The sequence below is a fragment of the Tupaia chinensis genome, unplaced genomic scaffold (genome assembly GCF_000334495.1).
Source record: "Tupaia chinensis unplaced genomic scaffold, TupChi_1.0 Scaffold149666_1, whole genome shotgun sequence".
In the NCBI taxonomy this organism is placed as follows: Eukaryota; Metazoa; Chordata; class Mammalia; order Scandentia; family Tupaiidae; genus Tupaia; species Tupaia belangeri.
In genome coordinates this window covers 1,556,060-1,579,163 of record NW_006209511.1, presented here as the reverse complement: position 1 = coordinate 1,579,163, position 23,104 = coordinate 1,556,060, and the positions used below count along the sequence as shown (strand labels likewise).

At 38.3% G+C, this 23,104-nt stretch overlaps 1 protein-coding gene across 1 annotated transcript in view; it reads left to right on the top strand.

Annotated features, from left to right (window-relative positions):
• Window positions 1–2,228: 2,228 nt before the first annotated feature.
• Window positions 2,229–23,104, top strand: part of ITPRID1 (ITPR interacting domain containing 1) — a 135,869-nt gene continuing 114,993 nt past the window's right edge. Inside the window, exons 1-3 of the mRNA XM_027769468.1 lie at window positions 2,229–2,409; window positions 3,682–3,730; window positions 4,065–4,108. Coding sequence (XP_027625269.1) covers window positions 2,247–2,409; window positions 3,682–3,730; window positions 4,065–4,108 — 256 coding nt within the window. The 5' untranslated portion in view covers window positions 2,229–2,246. The remainder of the gene's footprint in view (window positions 2,410–3,681; window positions 3,731–4,064; window positions 4,109–23,104) is intronic.

The following is a 23,104-nucleotide window of genomic DNA, read 5'->3' as shown; positions in this document are numbered from 1 at the left end:
ATTAAAGCATCTAAACAAACTGCTATTGTCAATTACATCTAGAATGCTCACCTATACTTTAAAAAGAATATTCAGGTAAGTAAATAAATCTGAATCGTTTATCGTTTTCAAGGACTGATTAGAAATTATGACTTACATGTCAGGTGATCAGTGACTGCAAGGATTTTATGGATGCTAGAAATGCTCCTGAAGTATCAGTTGATCTTGTCTCTAAACTTGAAAAATAAACTAATGCAAGTTCAAGTATATTCCATGGGAAGAATTTGGTCAGAAAGTAGGGGTTTGAAACTATTTAAGTCTCCTATTTTAGTTTCATGGATGTTGATTTAACACTTTGTACGTGTCAAGTTTAGTCAAATACTAGAGACACAAAATGAGTAAGAGAATGGCCCTTGTTCTCAAAGTGCTTACAGTCTGGGAAGACTGAACACTTTCCATATCTGCTCAAAGCTCTGTCTGCTGTCTTTGTCTTGTAAGTTTTATAAAGGTAAATAAAAGTCAAATGAAATAATGAGAGCAGCTGATACTTCCTGAGCCAGGTGCATAATATATTCTAATATTCTAATTGTTCTAACCATCATGTAAGGTAGGTAGTGCAGTCATAAGAACATACATGAAGTTCTGGACTAGAATCCTGAATCCTGACTGAATGGATGGCTTTAAACATGCAAATTAACCCCTCTTCTTTTCACTTTACTGCATAATTATAAGAATTATATTGCTTCCCTCGCTGACAACTAAATTAAATAATGGAGATATAGCATTTAGGGTAGAATCTAGCACATAATAAATACTCCAATAAAGTTAAAAATTATTAAAATTCTGTATAGTGTAACTCCAATATAAAAATAAAGGAGTGTAAGGAGGTTATATGAAGAGGAAGTATTCAAAAAGTTCATGGAGCAAGCCAGGTTATGAAAGAAAGGTATTGTATGTATCCACTTAATATATCAACTATCCATACTTCATGGTAGAGATTAAAATATTGGAGGGCATAAAAGCAGTGAAAATAGTTATGGATACTTAAGACATTGTGGAACAGGGGAGGGGAAAAGGGAAAAGTATAGAAAAGGAAATCAGGAGAAAAGATAGGGAAACATGACATTTGTGGGATACCGAAATAGTTTATTTTACCTGTTAATGATAACATGTATATTATTCTCAACTGGACTGGTCTGAGAAGTATTTCATGTTGGTAAATTCTCTTTACAAGCCAATGAGGTATAGAGATTGACTGACTAAAAAAATAATAATAATGATCTGAAAAAAATGGAAAGTTACTTGCAGCTGCTGATTTGTATACTAATGTCTTTGTCTTGACTGATGTGCATGGTAATTGTGCTGGAAAAAGAAATGCTATACACTGTGAAGACACATGTAATTGAATGTAATATAATGGAAAAAAAAAGGTTCATGGAAAGTATGTATAATTGGGACCAGCTAGTGGCATTGGGCTAAGATGGCTAGATCCCACATTGCTTAATATGATGTTCAAGTCCAAGATCTGACAGCTTAAAAAACACACTGAAAGAGTATGCATGGATGCCAAAAATCCCCCGAAATGGGGAGGAATGCAGGAGAAGGGAATGCAGTGTGACCATGCCCCATGGGGGTGATTTCTCTGTTTCCCTTTCTCCAGCTCTCTAACAAGGGAACATGCCCTCTGGCAAATCAAAAAAAAAAAGAAAAAGAAAAGAAAAGAAAATACATAATATGAGAAAACTATGCATAGACTTCAGATTTTTTCCACTAAAAAAATCTTGTTCTTTAATTTTATTTTTTCCATAAATTTTCTGAAGTCCCCTTATGTAATTCACACAAGCAACACAATAAATTGCTGAAATAGGACTCAGCCTCATCAGTCTATTATCAAAGCCCTCATTTCTCCCTCTTTTGGGTCTCTACAAATATTTTTATAGCCATCACTGTTTGATAAATTTAAAGGATATTTTCTGGCTGTGTCCTTAAGCCCAATTTCTTTACTTTCCATCTACATCCCAGAGCACCATATTGAATCCCTCAGAATGTATAGATAGCCTGGTGACTGATGAGACCATCTTAGTCCCTAATCTCCAGTTGCCTTCTATTAAAAGTCAGGCTCATGCAAGGTTGTAAAGTCAGATTACTTATTTGACTGAAAGTATTCTGACCTTCTTCCTCCTGCTGAGACTCATCCCAAAGCTGAGTTCTTTGTGCCTGATTTGTTTGTGTCTATGTTCTAAGTTAGTTTGCAGAATTACTCTCTCATGATGGCAGAGAAGTTCCAAGAATCTGACAACCTTCAAGAAGTCCAGGAAAAAAGCAAGAGAGATATCCTGAGGTACACCAAGAGGGCCTGGGCAACTCTGGATGAGCAGCTGCCTCCAGGGTCCAAGGAAGACAGGCAGGCTCTCACCTACACCACGTTGGGTGAGAAGGGTCCTCAGGGACATTGAAAATATTCTACTGTGGGTGGTGAGGGACATGGGGCTTTTGATCGGGGTCAGAAGATTTGTGAGTAAGGACTTGACTTTGAAAATAACTGTGACCCTGGACTGATGGTGGAAACTTTATGATATAGGCACTTCTGACTTGCCCCTCAGACACTCAGACCACAGACTTTCTGGGCAAAAAGAGACGTACTAAACACTGCTTCCTTTCTACTCCAATATTTCCTCATCCTACATTCCCAGAACTCTGAAGCTGTGTGGGGTTCATGGGAGAATTGAGACTTCTATCAGCCCATCAAATACTTTATCAAAAGGCTTTTATTTTGGGGGCTTTGCACAAGGCATCAATAATAACTTTAATAATTTAAGAGATAATAACTAAGAAAATGCTTCTTGCCTCATTTATGATGTAAATGTTGGATGATTTTCCTTCTTTGCCCATCACCCAATTTATTCCATCCCATCATGGTGCTTTGATTGAAGGACAATAGGGACCTCCCATGACCACCTAGCTTTTTTAGTTAACCTGACACCTTATGAGAGGGTTAATTCAGGTATCTCATTGTTTAGGAGAATAAAGTCATAGGGAATCTGCCCAGAGTAGAAAGTAGCCACCCAGAATGGAAACAAATATTTAGTAAGGAATGCTGCCTTAATATCCTCTCCTTTTTGCCTGTTAACAATTTGCTGAGCCAGTCATAAAGATCCACCTTGAAAGACTGGTGCCTTTTTAACACAGGGTGCCTTTGGCAATCTGGGGACTCTAGTGCAATTTGTCCCCAGAATGAATGCAAATTTGGTTTCTAACCTGGCAGAGAACTCCTTGCAAATAAACATCACTGGCTGGCTGCCTTAGGTAAATGTTGTGATTCAATAAGGAGAGACTCTGTGGTGATTTATACCCAACAAGAGAAAGACAAAAGTCTCATGCTTTTCTATCCTTTGTATTCACACCAGGTAATTTAAAAATGATTCTAACATCTCTAGTTTTTCAGTGATTTTTCTTCTCTTTCATGTTTTCCTTTTTTAAGTTACAGCCTTTTGGCAAGTTTACATTTACATTCATTCTCAGGAATGGCTGATTATAAAAAACAGGAGATTTTGCCTTGAGGAAAAAATGAATATGCTTATAGAAACATGTGACTAAATATGTAGGAAACAGAGCTATTGAGTGGTGGCTGAATAATAAGGTAGAGTCATTTTAGGTGGCTGTGCTTTGACTAACTGGTCTGGTTTTTTTCCTCATTTGTAGGAGATTCCAAACAAGAAAGTATTCAGCAGTGGCTGGACTCTGGATTCTTGTAAGTGTTTCTTTGTGCCTTATATATTTCTCTTGTAAAGACTCATGAAAACAATGTGGGAACCCTGTCTGGGCAAGGAGAAATGTGTAAAGATTTTCATTTTAAATGGAGACTTGAAGGCTTACTCTATTATTATAACAGCTAGATATCAGTTTAAAAGTACAAAAGAAAATACTATTCCAGTCCCCGACTGTTCATGGGTTTTCAAAAGTCTTGTTTTAATAAAACCTAACTCTACTTATGCTCTCATCATTTTAATGAAAAAGTAGTTAGTATAAGTTATTTACACACATTGTTTGACTCACAATTTTTACCAAATTTGGTTTCTTTACAGTATCTCTGTAAATGAAAACCTTCAGCAAGCCGTCAACCACACTGGTAAGATGAGAGAACCCAGAAGCAATTGTGTTTGGTGGAGCCGAGTAAGAGATATATTAAAATGTCTTTATGAATAAATCTTAAAATAAGAATTAGCAGAAGCTCCCAGGAATGGAACAGACCTCATAAATGATCAGGCTCAATCCCTTGATTGAGGGAGAATAAGACTGAGACTCAGGGATGATAGGTATTTAATCAGCAGCAGGTGTGGGGATGAAACCAGAGCTCTTGCTATGTCATCAGACAGCTCAGACTGTAGCTGAAAATGTTCTAGGTTCTGTGAAGACATTTGCAAGGATGTAACTATGGAAATGAAAATGTTTCATGTTTCTTCATACTATATTATACTTTTATTTCTGAATCTAGTTTTTTTTCTGTTCTTTAAACATAAAGTTATACCCTTGTCTGCCCTTTCTTATGATGTGTTTGTTCTGAAGAAGAACAAACGACTGAATTATAAAGCAAAATCTAAAAGTATTAAGTGAGGCAGAAAATGTATCACTCATTTCTCTTAGATTTTATGAGAGCAGCATACAAAGAAAAAGAAATATAATTACGGGTCCCATAGTTTCCATCTTTGTTGAATGAAATATCAGATTTCATAGGCTCTAACACCCCTTGACTATAGAATAGACTCATATTTTAAGTACCACTCAGAAAGAAAACAAAACAAAATCTGGAGATTACAAATAAAAGGCAACATTGACTACAAGACATATCCTGATCTTATAGATGTTAAAAAAGTATTTTTAAAAATTGATGGAATGTAGGAGGTAGATGACAAATTAGGAGTTTATGGGCTAAAGAGAAGAATTATTAGTGTAATTATTAGTCACTTTCTTTGCTGGGTTTAATTATTTCAGTTCCCCTGCTGCCATCTTAAATTAAGATTGACCATTCACCAAAAACCAGTTTAAATTTGGCGCAATTTTTTTCTGCTGTTTTAAATAAAATTAGGTATAACATTGAAATATTTTCCTTTACTAAGATTTTTTTAATATAAAATTCCACAAAAATCTAAAAGTTTTTGCCAGCAAATTGAATTTAAGGCCACTCTGTACATAATAGTTTATACTCAAGGAAAAACAAAATTTTGAGAAATATAGCTAGCATTTCACATGTCCTGAAGATATTGCCTCCTGCCCAAGTCATCATGAGAAGCTTGGCACTGGTTCTGGGGTTGCCGACAATGGTATTAAAATCTGTACTTCCCAGAAATTAAAGATAAATTATGGCCCTTCCTCCTCTGAACCAAGTCAATGAACTGCAAAGGCACAGACATGAATGAGGTAAAGACCTGCAGGAATAAGGGCTCTGAGATTGAATGAGAACAGTTTCAATTTGCTAGCTCTTTCATCTTCAGCAAGGTTCTTAATAATAATGGAATAGCTTCTTACAAGTGTAATTGAGCCTTCACTTTTATGAGACCCTTTCTCATCAATCATATTTTAAGCTCAGTAACCTGTGAGGTAGTGAGATTGGTTCTCATTTTTATTTTACAAGTTAAGAATCTGGAGCACGGGATGGTCATGTGCCATGACTCGTGGTGAGAAGCAGGCAGAGAAACTAGAGGCTGGGCCTTCTGTCAGCCCCTCCCTGGGCTGGCTTCAGCCATGAAGACAAGGATGGTCATTGACTTTAGGGAAAATAAAAGCCACACTGGAAAGTGTAGACACTAGAATAGTACCAGAAACTGGGACCCTGAAGCAGAGGAAGGAACATAGTCACTACTAAAGGTAAAATCGTGTCAAAACCTGAAAAATCCTGAGAGACTATAGAGTGGCACATTACAAACTTGGTGGTTTAAAACAACAGAAATTAATTCTCTCACAGTTATGGAGGCCAAAAACCCAAAATCAAGGTGTCAGCAAGATCCTCTTGAAGGTTCTAGAGAAGAATCTTTTCCCTAGAAGAGTCCTGGCTTCTGGTGGCTCCTAGGATTCCTTGGCATTCCTTGGCTTGGAGCTGCTTCACTCCAATTGGTGACTCCATCTTCACATGACCTTTCTCCTCGCATGTTTTCTCCTTTTATAAGAACAACAATCTTTGGATTTAGGACCTATCCCAGTCCAGTATGATTTTATCTTAACTAACTGCATCTCCAAAGACCATATTTCTAAATAAGGGACATTTCTGGGATTCCAGGTAAAGATGAAACTTCGGAAGACATTATTTAATCCACTATAAGTGGAATTCATCCTGAGATTGGTTTCCTCATTGGTCACAATTTAGGCTTTGTGCATTGAAATAGCAATAAGATCCAAGTGTAAGTTCATCTTAAAGGTGGTTAACAGCCTCCCATGAAAACATTCTAGTGGTTCTGATGGCTTTGGACTACTGGATCCAAATAAAAATGAGGAAATGAATATGGCTTCAATGGTCCTGTCCCTGGGTCTATTTTGAGTGTTACGATGGCAAGGCGGGACTTGGTCTTTAATGGCAACTCTTTCTAGGGTCTCTCTCTCTCTCTTTTTTTTTTTTTTTTTAAGATTTTAAAGTTTATTTGTTTGATGGGAGACTGATAGCACCCCTGACAGGGTCACATTGTGATCCACTCCCCTCTTCAGCTAGTCCCAGATCATGGGCAAGCACATGCCCAGTGTACTCAGGGAGATTTTCTGACATCTTTTCTGGGTTCTCTCTCTCTTTCTCTCTCTCTCTTTTTTTTTTTTTTTTTAAGATTTTAAAGTTTATTTGTTTGATGGGAGACTGATAGCACCCCTGACAGGGTCACATTGTGATCCACTCCCCTCTTCAGCTAGTCCCAGATCATGGGCAAGCACATGCCCAGTGTACTCAGGGAGATTTTCTGACACAAACTTGGAACCTTTCCATGTGGGTTAGCCTTCAAAGCACTGTGCATTATTGGGATCAGTGATTGGTGTAATGGCTATGTCGCTGGACTCCCACATAGTCGACCACAGTTCGAGTCATGGACCCGGTGGCTTAAACTCACACCAGGCGCGCGTGCGTGCGTGCCCAAGACCCCAAGAGGAGAATGGAGGAGAAGGGATTACAGCGTGGCCATCCCCCCGGGGGGGGTGATTTCTCGCTTTCTGTCTCTCTGTCACTCTCTGTTCCCAACTTTAAAAGACCTTTGCCGTACAAGGAAAAAAAAAAACCCAAAAAAAAAAAAAAAAAAAAAAGCACTGTACATTTTTTATATGCCACTGTCCAGACCCCAAAGCCTCATTTTTATTGAGCTGGAACCTGGTTGGCTTATTTCTTCTCCTGTTCACCACTTTTGTGCTAGGTATAGCCCCTAGTCTTTGACACTTTGTCCTATGCAACTGGGGAGGGGGGTAAAATTAATGCCTATTGAAGGCACACATGCTAGGTACTTTCTATATATTATCTCAGTTACCAGAACCATCTACTGAACTGAATATTATCATTATTAAATTTTGCAAGGAGGAGGATGAGGCTCAGGAAAGTTAACTAACTTAGGTAAGGGAGTTGAGACTTGAATTTAGATCTGTATCACTACACAGCCACACTGCATCTCTAGGAGAGTAATATAATTTACTGCACATGTTATGCATGGGAACCCCTTAGAAGAAAGCTCTGCATTAGCATGCCTGCTGAAAAAGCCAAAGCATGAGCCCTGTGGGTGGCATTTCTCTTTCCAGATCTCCTTACTCTTTTGCACCAGTCCTCTGCAGCCACAGCACAATCCTCCTGAGTTTAAGTTTTTTAAGGTGGGGCACCATTACTTTTGTTTTTTAAAGTTTTTTTTTTTTTTTGTCTCTTCTATGAGTTGGGGTAGGGGGAGAGAGAGAAAACCTTATTCCCAACAGGGTCTTTTAACTCTGCCATCTATTCCCAGCTTCAGCCATCCTTGGATCATGGGCATTCCCATCCCTTGTGTACTCAGGGAGGTCTCTGGATATGACCTGGGAACCTTTGCATGTGAGAGAATCCAATTCTCACAGAGAATTGGATTTTACTACTACACTACCGACCAACCCCCCCCCAAACTATTTTTTTTCATCGATCAAGTGTCTATGGAAATATAAGATGGTCACTTTTGGTTCTAAAACATACATCAAATTGGTAATGTGGTACAAATTTACAATTATAAGTGAGTAAACTCTGAAGACCTAATATACAACATAATGATTCTAGGTAGTAGTAACATATTGTACACTGGAAATTTGTTAAGAAAGCAGATCTTAAATATTTTCACCTCAAAAATAGTTACTATGTGAGATGATGGATTTTTTTTTTTGAGAGTTTTTTTGCTATAGGGCGCGTGCGCTCGCCAGAAAGACAGAGAGAGACAGAGAGATAGAAAGCGAGAAATCACCCCCCAGGGGAGATGGCCACACTGCAATCCCTTCTTCTCCATTCTCCTCTTGGGATCTTGGGCACACACGCACATGCGCCTGGCGTGAGTTTAAGCCACCGGGTCCAGGACTTGAACCGCGGTCGACTACGTGGGAGTCCAGAGACATAGCCATTACGCTAACTGCTGGTCCCAAGATGATGGATATGTTAATTAGTTTGATGATGGTAATTATTTTACATTATATAGCTACAGACGATCCTTGACTAATAATAGTTCAGCTTAGAATTCTTCAACTTTATCATGAGTTTATCAGTATATAATCCCATAATTAAGTCAATGAGCATCTGTGCATCAAAACACATTGTATAGCTTGAAAATATACCATTTTTATTGTCAATTATACCTTAGTAAAGCTGAAAAATACATCAAATAATTCTTCTGAAAACCCATAAGAAATTATTATATCTAGATTCCAGACATTTTATATTATAGTAACCTAAATTCTTAGAAAATTCAAATTACTGAGAAATTAATAATTCATTTGAATTTCTCTGCTTATTGCATTTTTTTCTGAGGCTCACTGAATTTCTGATCTCGATACATTTCAGACTCAAAGTAATAATGTAACTTCTATAATCAGCAATTGTTATTTATCAAGTGCTTTTGTGTATTTGAAAACTGTTGCCAAATGCTCCTTAAGCAAAGCAGCAGGATGATTAACCTCATTAAATACTGAGGAATTAGATACTCAGAACATTTGCCTAAAACTACACAGCCAATAAGAGATGGAGATATGATTTGATTTTAAGTCCGCCTGACCTCAAAGTCCATTTCTTTCCTAATGGTTTTCATAAAATGGTATATTTTCATAGGACACATGTGCTTGCCAGAGAGAAACAGATAGAACAGTGAGAGAGAAAGTGAAGTGAGAAATAACCCCCTGGGGGAATGGCCATGTGACAATCCCTTCCCTTCCATTCTCCTTCTGAGATTTGGAGCACAGGTACTGGAGTGATTTTCAAGCCACTGGGCCCAGGACTTGAACTCTAGTCATCATGTGGGAGCCCAACCCTATCACCACTACACCACCTGCTGGCCCCCATTCTCTTTCTACCAAACACTAGTATGTCTCCAATAACTATAGTCTGAATCAACTGCCATTAGCTTTATTTCTAGCTTTTCCTTACCTCTGTGTGCCAATCTTGGGTGGTAGAAAAAGATACTTCCTAAGTTTCAATTCCTTAAATTGAGAAATGCTCCAAAACTGATTCTCATTCAAAAAGCAATTATTCAATTTAAAAAGGTTCTAAAGATAAGAAAGAAATAAGAAAGACATATACAATTATCCTGAAATTAACCTACTAGTAACTCCAATAACTCAAATTTGTTTGAGATTTCAGGTCTGTGTATATGTTAGATTACAGTAAAATCACTACCCATTTTGATAGATTATTCCCCTATCTTGGTGACACAGAGCCTGTCTGCAAAGTATCTTCCATGGTATTTCTGGGAGTCATTAGATGTCTCATACATTGTCATGACTAAGTCCATCTCCACTGTCATTGCTGCTAAATCTATAGCATCTTCTTGATGTGATCACATAGACATGTAATATCAACACATTATGTTCTACTTCTGCTTTTCTGGGACCACCATCATTGCCTAATATTGGTCTATTTCTTTGTTTGTTTGTTTTGCCATTGGGCATGTATACTTGGTGGAGAGAGACAATGATAGGGAAAGTAAGAAATTATCCCCCAGGGACATGGGCACACTGCAATTCCTTCTCCCCCATTCTCCTCCTGGGATTTTAGGTGCGTGCACAATGCACCCAGTGTGAGTTTAAGTTGCCGGGTCCAGGACTCAAACCGCGGTCGACTACATGGGAGTCCAGTGACATAGTCATTGCGCTAACTGCTGATCCCTATTTCTTATTTTTCTTTTCTTTTCTTTTTTTTTTTGGAAAGGTTTTCGCTACAGGGCACGTGCGCTTGCCAGACAGACAGAGAGAGACAGAGAGACAGAAAGCGAGAAATCACCCCCCAGGGGGGATAGTCACGCCGCAATCTCTTCTCCTCCATTCTCCTCTCGGGATCTTGGGCACGCACGCACACGTGCCCAGCATGAGTTTTAAGCCACCGGGTCCGGGACGCAAACTGCAGTCGACCACGTGGGAGTCCAGTGACAGAGCCATTACGCTAACTGCTGGCTCCCCTGATCCCTATTTCTTACAAATTTATAAAAACTCTCATTTCCATATGCTGCATGACTGTCACCTGGGCATTTTGGCAGCATTACTAGTGTTCTGTGTCACATGAAACTGTGATAGAAATAATCTTTCAGCTTCTTCTGTGCCCTATGTCTCTTTTTAAGCTCTAGACATAGGCAGAAGACTAGAGACTGGAGATCAAAAATACTATCAAATTCATTTCCTTCCTCATGGACATCCAGAAATTCCCCTTTTTATTTAATTCTCAAATTACTTAACAAATATGTACTGAGTGTCTACTACAAAATAGTCACTCCTTTAGGATGGGCAATACTGAAGAAAAGAGATGCACTGCTTACAGAGGTGATAAATAAATATGTAACATACCAGGAGGAGAGATGATCAGGACAGGCATCTCAGATAAGATTACCTTCAAGCAGTTACTCGAACAAAGTGAAAGAATGAGACATTTACTTACCTGGGAATGAGCGGTTTCAAGTAGGTAAGACAATATGCACAAAGTCTTCTGGGTGGGACCATGGCCTCTGTATCTAAGAATAGTCAAAAATTCAAACTAATTTCTAATTACTCAGTCATTTAAATTTTCTAAATTTAGGTTATTATAAAATGTCTGGAATCTAGATATAATAATTTCTCATGGGTTTTTAGAAGAATTATTGTGCATATTTTTCAGCTTTACTAAGGTATAATTGACAATTAAAAATGGTATATTTTCAAGCTATACAATGTGTTTAGATGTACAGATGCCCATTGACTTAATTATGGGATTATATGCTGATAAACCCATGATAAAGTTGAAAAATTCTATTAGTAGTCAAGGATCATCTGGGGACCAGTAGTTAGTGTAATGGCTATGTCGCTGGACTCCCACGTAGTGGATTGCGGTTCGAGTCCCAGACCCGGTGGCTTAAACTCACGCCGGGTGCGTGTGTGTGCGTGCCCAAGATCCCAAGAGGAGAATGGAGGAGAAGGGGTTGTGGCGTGGCCATCCCCCCTGGGGGTGATTTCTCGCTTTCTGTCTCTGTATCTCTCTCTGTCTCTCTGGCAAGCGCACGCGCCCTGTAGCAAAAACCTCTCCAAAAATAAAAAAAAAGGATCATCTGTAGCTATATATTGTAAAATAATTACCACCATCAAACTAATTAACATATCCATCATCTCACACAGCAACATTTTGAGGTGAGAATACTTAAGATCTGCTCTTTTAACAAATTTCAAGCATACAATATGTAATATGTTACTACTAACTAGAATCATTATGTCGTGTGTTAGGTCTTCAGAATTTACTCACTTAAATTTGTACCACATTACCTACCAATTTGATCTATCTTTTACCAGAGGGTGGGTGCCACCACACTCTCCAATTTGATGTATGTAAAAAAAAATAGTGTTGGGGGCTGACTGGTAGTGTAGTAGTAAAATGTAATGCTCTGTGAGGCTCATCCACATGCAAAGGTGCCCAGTTCATATCCAGAGACCTCCCTAAGTATACCAGGGATGGGCATGCCAATGATCCAGGGATGACTGAAGCTGGGAGTAGATGGCAGAGTTAAGACCCTGTTAGAGATACTGTTTTCTAAGTAAGCATGGAAGAAAGTAGAGAAATAAGAGTTAAAGAATGATCCAGAAGCCAAATAACTTAGGATCATTTATATAGCCATAAAAGAACAGAATAATTTTGGTGTTTTTTTTGTTGTTAGAGAGATTTTTGCTATAGGGTGCATACACTTTCTAGAAACACAGAGACAGAGTGACAGAAAGCGAGAAATTACACATACACACACACACATAAACACACACACACCCAGGATGATGGCCATGCCACAATCCCTTCTTCCTTCTTCATTTTCCTCTTGGGATTTTGGACACACACACACACACACACACACACACACACACACACACGTGTCCAGCTTGAATTTCAAGCCGCTGGTCTGAGACTTGAAGTGTGGTCGACCATGTGAGAGTTCAGCAATTTAACTATTATGCTATCTGCTGGTCCCAATTTTCTTTTTAATAAGAAAGCTTTTGCTGTTATTTGGAGAATAAACTATGGGGAGAAGAGGTCAAAGAGGATATATTCAGGGAGCCTAGTTAGAAGCTACTTACTGAAATAATTCAAAGGTGAGAGGATGGGGCCTTAGACCAGGGTGGTGATAGTTGTTGGAGAAAAGTGTTAGACTGTATTTTGTCTGGAATGTACACAGGAGAAGAAATGCTAGTGGACTGGATGTGGTACTATAAAAAAAGAAAGTTCAAGATACTGCTATGGATTTTGTCTAAGCAGCTGGGAGGATGGGTGGCCATTTATTGGGATGGGAAAAAACAATAGAAAGATGAGGTTTGAGGTCAGAGATAGGAAATTTGATTTTAGGTATATTATAATTCAAATGCTTAATATATATTTAAGAAGATAGTTGGAAACACAAATCTAGAATTCAGGGAAAGTGTCTAAGAGTAGACATGTACATTTGGGTCTAGTTGGCCTGCAGATGGCGTTTAAAGCCAGAAGACCAGATGAAATCACCAAATAAGTGAGAACAGACAGGTAAGATACAGGGAAGACATGAATAACCAGTGAAGGAATGGAAGAGGATTTGGTTATGAAATAAATAGAGAATCAGTAGAGAAGTGTCTGGAAGACAAGTGAAGTCAGTGTATCAAGCATGAAGTTAGCTGCACCATTGGCTGTTGTTAATACGTAATATATAAGAAGAAATGACAGCTGGCTACTAGGCTATGCAATAGAGGCTTCTGTGCCCTGGGAAAGAGGTATTTCAGAAAAATGGCCAAGAGGGAATGAAAAAGTGGCAGAAACCAGAAAACTACTTTAAGGAGTTGTGAGGTAAAAAGAAGTCACTAATTGAAATGATAGCTGCAGGAAAGATAGAGACCGAAGAGCATTTTCTCCTCAGAGGATAAGAGCTTTTACATTGATGTGTGTAAGTTCATGGGAATAACTGGTGGCTCAGATGTTTTGAGTTGTTTATGGTGACTTCGAATTCCTGGGGCTGTGGGCAACACCTGGGCCTCTCTGTTAGGATATCTCCTCTTGAGGCTTTGGGATCTCTTCCAGTGAAATGTTGCCTCCAAGCTTGTTTGCTGACATAAATTATTTGGATTTCTCTCTTGGACTTTTACAGATGCCTTCCTTTGCTCTTTCTTTCCATCATAACTTTGATACCTGCAAAAGACTGGACAGTTGCCTTTATTTGCGTTGGAATCTCATTCAAAGTATTTCACATAGGATGATCCCTCATCTTCTGTCTGCATTCTGACAAATATTAGGGCATCTAAGTCGTCTGGCAGCCTCTCTTTTAAGTATCTCTGGAGCATTGTTCAGGGCACATCAATGACTTACTGGAAAGAATCTTGAATGCATACTTCAACCTATTTCTCTTTTCCTTTTCTGAGAATTGATAACACTTGGTGCAGCTGCACAAGCAAGCAAGCCTGACTGTGGGTTTGGGTTCAACAAAGATCTACAGACTCTTCCTAATTATATATCAGAATGCTCAGAATCTCAGTGAGGGCAATCGTACTGCTAAAGGAACCACTGTCATGGATGTTAAGATTTCTGTCAGGCTACAGACTCATTCTTGATCCCAGACTTCATAGTAAAGTTGTGCATAAGAAAATCTGGAGACAGTTTTCGGTTTGTGGAAAACTCATTTTTTTGCCATCAGAGAACAAATTAAACATCAGTACTATCTGACTGTGAGAATGCATTGCCATTATAATGCAAGGATAGACACATACTATACATGCACATACACAATTTATACTTGTTTAACGATGCATCCATGCATAACCGCTAGTGAGAAAACTAGAACTAACTTCTACAGCAAAAAGATAGTTTCTGTTAAAGATGTGCCTGATGCTAATTATTGCTTGATAGATGGTTAATTAATTTGTCCTTTTTAATATTTAGCTATTTCCTCTCCAATCCCCAAAGAGTTTCCAGAAAACTAGATTTCTTTCTTTCCAGAAGGAATTTGTTAAATAATAAAAATTATGAAATCAAATTTTGGACTTTGTCATCTATGTTATAAAAAAGGTCAAAGCAAATCCAATTAAACATAATAGATGTTTCCTTAATGCTTGCCAAATGAATGCATTCAGAGCAAATAACTGTTCTAAGTGAAGGGTACAAAATGCAAAATATATAACAGTTGCTCTCAATACTGTCACTCTAAGGTCTGCCACAGTTGCATAGCAGTAATACAATATTCAGCAATGCTGAACCCACATGGAAGGGTCCCAGGTTCACATCCTGAGATGTCCCTGTAAACATAGACATGCCCATGATCCTGGCTGGCTGAAACTGGGGATAGATTAGGGCATAAAGATCTTGTAGTGGGGGCATCTCCCTCTGTGTGTGTGTGTGTGTGTCTCTCTCTCTCTTTTAAAGAAATAGATAAGCTTTTAAGAAAGGGAATTATTTATTTATTTTATAATTATTATGTTAGGGAGATTTTTGCTATTGGGCACATGTGCTTGCTGAAGAGACAGAGAGAGGTAAAGAGAAAGAAAGTGAGAAATCACCCTCCAGGGTGGTGGCCATGCCACAGTCCCTTTTCCTCCAGTCTCCTCTTGGGATTTTGGGTACGCATGCGCAGGTGTCTGGCATGAGTTTCAAGCCGCTGGGTCCAGGATTTGAATTACAATCGGCCATGTGCGAGTCCAGTAACATAACCATTACTCCATCTGCTGGTCCCTAAGAAAGGGAATTAATTTTTTAATGTCACTGACTTTCCAGGATCATTATAATTTCAATACAACTTACACTAATATTTCTAAAGACCTTTTGGTCTATTCCTCTCATAATTCATTCCTGGTTCTTTATCTTTCCTCATTTAATTTCTCTAGTGTTATTGTCTTTTCTGGTCTGTTTGTCTCTTGCCCTTCTTTTGAGGTCTAATCAAGTTCCAAATTCTTTGTAAGACTTTTCCCAACTTCTGTATTAAGACACTCCATCTCTCTTCTGAACACTAGTGATATCTGTTACAGATTCCATCCACATCATACTCAGCCTGTGCTGCCTCAGATTATTAGAGATAGGATCCCTATCACTGGCAAATCCCACTGAATCTTGTCTACATAATCTGATTTGCTCAAAGAATCTTAGTAAAACATAATGAAGATGATTGGGAAATCTTGTCATAAGAGAAGGGACTTAGATTAGTAATTGTAAAAGGTGATACGATTTTGAGAAAACAAAGAGACAAGACAAGGACATTTAATTTGGTGAAAGCAATAAGAGTTTGAACATTTCTGTGAAATGAGAAGGAAATTAAATGTGTGTAAGAAATCGTGTGGAAGGAAATCAGACTAGAGAAATGGTTTCATGCTAGGAAACAATAGAGACAATTTTCTAATAATTAGGGTGTGATTAGATTACAAAGATCTTAAAATCCAGAAAGAAGGAATCACATTGGATGTTGTAAGACTAGGACATGCAGAAGTGTTATTTCAGGTTCCAGTCAAAATATATAGGTAGTTGTAACCAGGATCTGGACTGAGGAGGACTTTGACACCTGAAAAGACCATCATGATTGTTGGATAATAATTAATGTTAACCGCCATAAACTCAGTGTTGACGATTGAGGGTGTGTTACTCATTTGCAATCTTAATTGTATGACTTCTGAATCACTGCAAGGAGAAGAGAAATGACAGATTCCAGCCTTTATCCTGAAAGTGGAAAGAGAGCACACATGAGGAAGACTTATTATGAACTTGGGTTTGAGGTGACAAGGGATTACACTGGGGGTCAACAGCAGAATGGAGAGGGAATCACACAATGTGAAAATAAATAAATATGTCAGTAAGGAGAACAAGACATTCCATTTGGCTTTATGGTTTTGAGCATGAGCACCAGGCAGAATGTGAGAGTCTCTTTTCTTTAAGAATGGGGATTAGTAATTTGCCAAAAGAAACAAGCAAACAGTGTTGACTGCCTCTGTGTGCCTTGGTCATGCAGGAGTTAAATATACAGAAAGCTGCAGACTGCTATTATTTTAGAGTCCTGTGAAAATGTAATTTGATTAGTCTATTGGACGATATTCCAAAGAACCAAATGTCTTCCATGAATCAGTCAGAAATGCTTAGGAAAACCAAAATAAAAAATGCTTTCTAAGCCAATAAAGGTGCTAATTAGTGCCTTCTGCATATCTAACTACATCTTCTACAGTAATACATTTTGCAGGGTTAAGTGGGCTGTCTGCTGCTTCAGATGGCAGGAGTCCACCTAGCAATAGGGAGGGTGGCTGGAGATTCAAGTATCTAAAAGCGAATCAGAACAGGCATTTTAACCCAAGAAATAGAATGTATTCAGTAGATCAAGGAACACTTTTTTAATCATTTTAATATTTTCCCCCAAACTAAACCTTAAGAAACTTTGGAATAGTAGGACTTTTTCTTGTTTTCCCCTCTATCCTCCCAAATCTGATTTTAAAATCTACTAAAGGAGCCAGCAGGTAGCATGGTGATTACGGGCACTGGACTCCCACATGGGTGACTGTAGTTTGAGTTCTGGAACTGGCATTTCTCATTTTCCCCCCTCTCTCTTTTATTAATTAATAATAATTAATAAAATTGAATAAAATAATTCTTTTTTAAAAAAATCTACCTAGGATATCTTGGAAGGGAAAATATATGGAGAAAATACCAAAACCAAGCAACAAGAGAAACAAGTGTAGAACTGAGGAGAGAGTAATGGGCAGGGTTTGGGTGGTGAATACAGATATGTTTGTTAAGGTCCCACCTTCCACATAGGGCAGCCTCTAGCCTGGTGTCTGCAGAAGCCTGGGGAATCCAGGGTTTCAGGTACAATTTCCCTGTCCTATTATAACATTCCATAGGCATGTAAGTCTCGCTCTGATCAGAGGTAGCAGACTCAAATGCTTCCAGATGCCAGGCAGGTAATCTCTAATGAACCAAGCAGGCAGGATAGAAACTTCAAAAAACTGTAGAGCATGTTTCTTTCGACAGATTGCTGCCCTGAAGACACCTGGGCTAGTGCTGCTGGTTCTTCCAAATTTTAAGGGAAGTCTAGGAATGCCAGTCCTGTGAGAACTGGCGCATGGGCCATCAGCTTGTGCCTCTCCATTGAAGTTCATTATGGAAAACAAGTGAAGGAAAGCAGGACCTGACCCTGACAAACCCATCCTCTGGGAGTTTATAAGTTAGCAAAGTGGAAATCAACAACAACAACAAAAATCTGCAACAGACAAAGCATAATAGTTTTACACTGTATTAGACTCTCAGCTGCCTGTGTCCAAATGCTAGCAAGGCCACTCACTGCTTTCATAATAATCAAGAAGTTAACACACAGCAACACTTGGTCTCCCAGGAATGGAAATCCAGCAATAATTTTTTTAATTTTTATTTATTTATTTTTTTAATACTTTTGACAGAGGTTTTAATTTCCTGTATCACATTCTTCATCCCTAACAATTCCATTTGATTCTTTTTTTATGGTGTCTATTTCTTCTTTCAAACCAAGAAAGGACTTCCTCATCTCCTGGAGCTAGTTGTCTCTTTTTCTTGCATCTCAATTATTTTGGTCACTACAAATATTAGGAATTTCTTATCTGACATTTCCACAAGTTCCATTGTGTTGTCTGTGGATGATGCGGGATTGATGTTTTTCCTGGGGGGGGAAGCATTTTGTTGCTTGCTCATATTTCTTGTGCCTCTGCAATTGTTCCTCGTCACTTGGTGATCTATATGTTCCTCCCTAAATTATTCAAGGTATCTCTGAGCATTCAAAGGTGTGCAGGAGTAGAAAACTGATGATCTCTCTTCTCCTCTGCTTCCCTGTTTCTTTATTTTTTGTAGAGGTTTTTTGTTATAGGGCGCGTGCACTCGCCAGACAGACAGAGAGAGAGAGAGAGAAAGAGAAAGAGAAAGCGAGAAAGCAATCTGCTAGGTTTGGGACTCGAACCACAGTTGACCACATGGTGCCCTCAACTGCCAGGCCACATACCTGCCCCTACCTAATTAATTTTTAATTGTTTTAACACAATTTTAAAACTAAGACTTATCTTGTCAGCTTTTTTAAAAAGGTACCAGTTTTTCTCGGCTTAGTTTTCTCCAAAATCTAAGCTTAGCAGCAGAGACGGCTAGATGTCTAAATATATTCACTGATAGACAAATAGTGTCATTTTAGACAAAATCAAGAGGAAAGAGTATAAGGAGTCTAGTAAGGAATATAGAATCTATCTTTACACATAAATGAGGGTGGAGTTCAGGCATTGGAGGATCAAACATTCTTCTGTTGTCCTTAATTGTCAGTGATAGCTGCAATTCACAGGAGGTGAACTGTGTGACAGAATGGGAGAGTTGTTTCTCTAGTTGGTGCTGACCCTGTGGTTTCCGTATGTGTCATCAGACCAGAAACTCCTGAGACTGAGCTGGGTCCACAATGCACATTCCTTAGGAAATGTTTTAATCCTGGGGACTTCTCTTCCTGGAGGTTGCCCTTCATTCCCCACAGCCAGATTGCTCCTGAATAAGAGCAGCAAGGCAGAAGAGTGTGGTCAGTGCAGTGTAGCTACTAGATCTGTGTGGGCCCCCAAAGTCCATGATGAAGCACAGAACGAAGGGCTCCAGATTTTTCTAGATAACTAGAGTTTCTGCAAGGCTAGGGCTTTTGAACTTAGCAAGGCTAAGCTTTTCTCAATATCTAAAAAAATGATAATTTCTCCCCTGGAAGTTTGAGCAATTAACTATGGCCATAATGCCAGATTCCTGACTTGATGTACACATTTATTCACACCTTCTAGGAAAGCCATAGCAATGGCAGGCAAACAGGAGAGATGGGCATGGCAAGAGTGGTGATACTGGCACAACATGCAACCAAATGTCCTAAAACTGTGGAATGATTTAGGCAAGGAGAACTGCTCAGAAACTCCCCATAATTCCCCAGATGAGCCACACCAGGCCCAAATGAAGGCTTATTTTGTGAGCAAAGCTCTAGATGGAGGTGGTGGTGATAGGAAAGGGAGCAGGAAGAAATGGGGTAGGGATTGCTTAACTTGACAAATGTTTATTCTACCCTCCATTTGGGGCAGCTTGATTTAATTCATCATGGCATCAAGTCAGTGAAACATGATTGACTAAGAATTATAATGTGCTTGCATGTATGACATAATTAATAAGGTGGCAAATAGGCCTTTTCTTATGTGACAACTTCAATTAATTGACAATTGTTTTATGAGTTTGGGAAGTGCTGAGACTGAGTGGAGTGCAGTGAGAAGACTGCTGCAGTGAATAGTAATGCCTACCTACATGAGAGACTTGTGTATTTAGCACACACTCAGAGGTGCAGGGTGATACACTCTTCCAGTGATGCTGGATCCATGTGGAAGATTGCAGGTTCTGTTCCGTGGTAAACAACTGTACATACCAGCTGCTTACATCTGCCATCCTGAGTGCCTGGAGAGGCAGGGCTAAGGAAGTAGGGGTGGGGGCCCATGGTATGAGACCCTGTTGAGGGTACTTATTTTGCTGTCTCTGTCTCTTTCTATATTTATCTGTCACTCAAAAAAGAAATAAATAGCCCTCCACACAAAAATAATTTTAAAAATTCCATGACTGTCTTTTCCAAATCTGTGAAGAATATCTCTAGTACTTTGATTGGGATTGTGTTAAATATGTAGATTAATTTGGGTAGAATTGCCATTTTAATTATATTAATTCTTCCAATCCAGGAACATGGGATATCCTTTCACTTTTTTTGTGTCATTTCCAATTTATTTTTTGAGCTTTTCAGAGCTTTCTCTGTGGAGGTCTTTGACTTCTTTGGTTAGATTTATCCCTAGGTATCTTATATTTTTTGTGGCTATGGCAAATGGGATTACTTTCTTCAATTCTATTTCATTCTGTTGTTCATATATAGAAATGTTATAGATTTTTATATGTTGATTTTTTATCCTGCCACTTTACTGTATTCATTTATTACTTCCAGGAGGTTTTTGTGATTAATACCTTTAGGTCTTCTACATATACAATCATGTCATCTGCAAATAGGAATAATTTCACCTCTTCTTTTCCTATTTGAACACTTTTTGTTTCATTGTCTCTTCTGATTGCATTGGCTAGGACTTCCAGCACTATATTGAAAAGGAGTGGAGAAAGAGGGCAGCCGTGGCTTACCCAGTTTTTAGTACTCCTGCTATTCTACCAAAAAAAAAAAAAAAGTGCCATCTTTTCTTTTTGTTTTGTTTTTTTTTTTTTTTTTTTTGTTGAGAGGTTTTTGCTATAGGGCGTGTGTGCTCGCCAGAAAGAGAGAGAAAGAGAGACAGAGAGACAGAAAGCCAGAAATAACCCCCCAGGGGGATGGTCATGTTCCAATCCCTTCTCCTCCATTCTCCTCTCTCAGAATCTTGGGCACGCACGCACACATGACCGACATGAGTTTTAAGCCACCAGGTCCGGGACGCGAACCACAGTCGACCACGTGGGAGTCCAGCAACATAGCCATTGCACTAACTGCTGGTCCCAGCTATGGGTTTTTCATAAATGGCTTTTATTTTGTTGAGGAATGACCCTTTTATGCTGAATTTGCTGAGAGTTTTAATTATGAAAGGATATTGTATTTTATCAGACACTTTTTCTGGATCAATTGATATAATCATATGGATTTTATCTTTCTTTCTGTTAATATATGGTGTACTACATTTATGGTTTTCTATATGTTAAACAACCCTTGCATCCTGGAATAAAGCCTACCTGGTCATGATGTATAATCTCTTTTTTATGTTGTTGGATACAACTTGCTAGTATCTTGTTGAGAATTTTGTGTCTATACTCATCAAAGAAATTGGTCTGCAGTTTTCCTTTCTTGTCATATCCTTGTCTGTTTTGGGCATAAGGGCGATGGTGGTTTCATGAAATGAATTTAGGAGGATTTCTTCGTTTTGAATCTTTAAAAATAACTTGAGTAAAATGGGAGTTGTCTCTTCTTTAAAAGTTTTGTAGAATTAAGAAATGAAGCCATTAGGACAAGGGCTTTTCTTTGTTGGGAGATTATTACTGATTCAATCTTATTGCTTGTTATGGGTCTATTCAGGCTTTCTGTATCCTCCTGATTCAATCTTGGTAGTTTACATGTCTTCAGGAATTTGTCCATCTCATCCAGGTTTCCTTGTTTGTTGGCATATAGTTGCTCGTAGTATCCTCTAAAGATGTTTTGTTTATCTATTATGTCTGTTGTAATATTTCCTGTTTCGTTGTGAATTTGATTCTTCTGGTTCCTTTCTTTTTCTTAATTAGTCTAGGTAATGGCATGTTGATTTTGCTTATCTTTTTTAAAGAACCAGGGTTTTTTTTTTCCATTTATTTTCTTGTATTTTCTGTATAGTTCATTTATGTTCTACTTATTTCTGCTCAAATCTTGATTATTTTTTCCAGAATGTTTTGGATTTTGTTGTTGTTTTTCCAATTTGTTGAGGCATAATGTTAGGTTTGCCACCTTTCAATTTTTTTTCTTTTATGCACTAATTGCTATGAACTTCCATCTTATGACTGCTTTTGCTGTATCCCATAGATGATGAAAACTCATATACTCATGATTGACTTCTATGAATCTTTTGATGTCAGTCTTAATTTCATCAGTAGTTGAGATGTCATTTAGGAAAAGGTATTTAGTTTCCATATGATTGTGTATTTTTGTGTTATTTTCCCTGAAATTAATTCCATCATAGTCAGAGAAGATGCTGTATAGTTTCTATGCCTTTGAATTTGTAGAGGCTTGTTTTGTGCCCTATCACGTGGTCAATCCTTGAAAAGTTTTCATGTGAGGGTGAGAAAAAAGTATATTTCATGGGTTTTAGGTAGAAGGTTGTATAGATGTCTGTTAAATCCATTTCGTTTATGGTATCATTTAGATCCTATATCTCTCTGCTTATTTTTTGTCTAGATGGTATGTTCAAAGGAGATAGTGAGATGTTGAAATCCCCAACAATTAGCGTGTTGCAGTCTATGTCTCCTTTTAGATCTAGCAGTCCTTCCTTCATGTATTTGGGTGCTCCTGAGTTGGGTGCATAGATATTTATAATTATTATATCTTTTTGATGAATTAGCTCTTTTACTATTATATAATGCTCTTCTTAGTCTCTTCTTGCAGTTTTCTTTTAAAGCCTATTGTTGGGCCAGCAGGTGGTGTGGTGGTTGAGACACTGAACTCCCACATGGCTGACCCCGGGTCCAGTCTTTGCTTGCTTTCTCATTCTCCCTTTCTCTCTGTCTGTCTCTCTCTGATAAAAATTGAAGAATAATGATAATAAATTTAAAAATTAAAAAAAAAATTAAAAAGTTGATTTTGTCTGAGATTGGTATCATGACTCCAGCTTTTTTCTGGTTTCTATCTGCATGGAATACCTTTTTCCAGCCCTTAACTTTTAGTCTATGTATGTCTTTATCCATGAGACGTGTTTCTTGTAGGCAACAGATAGAGGGTTTCTGGTTTTTTTT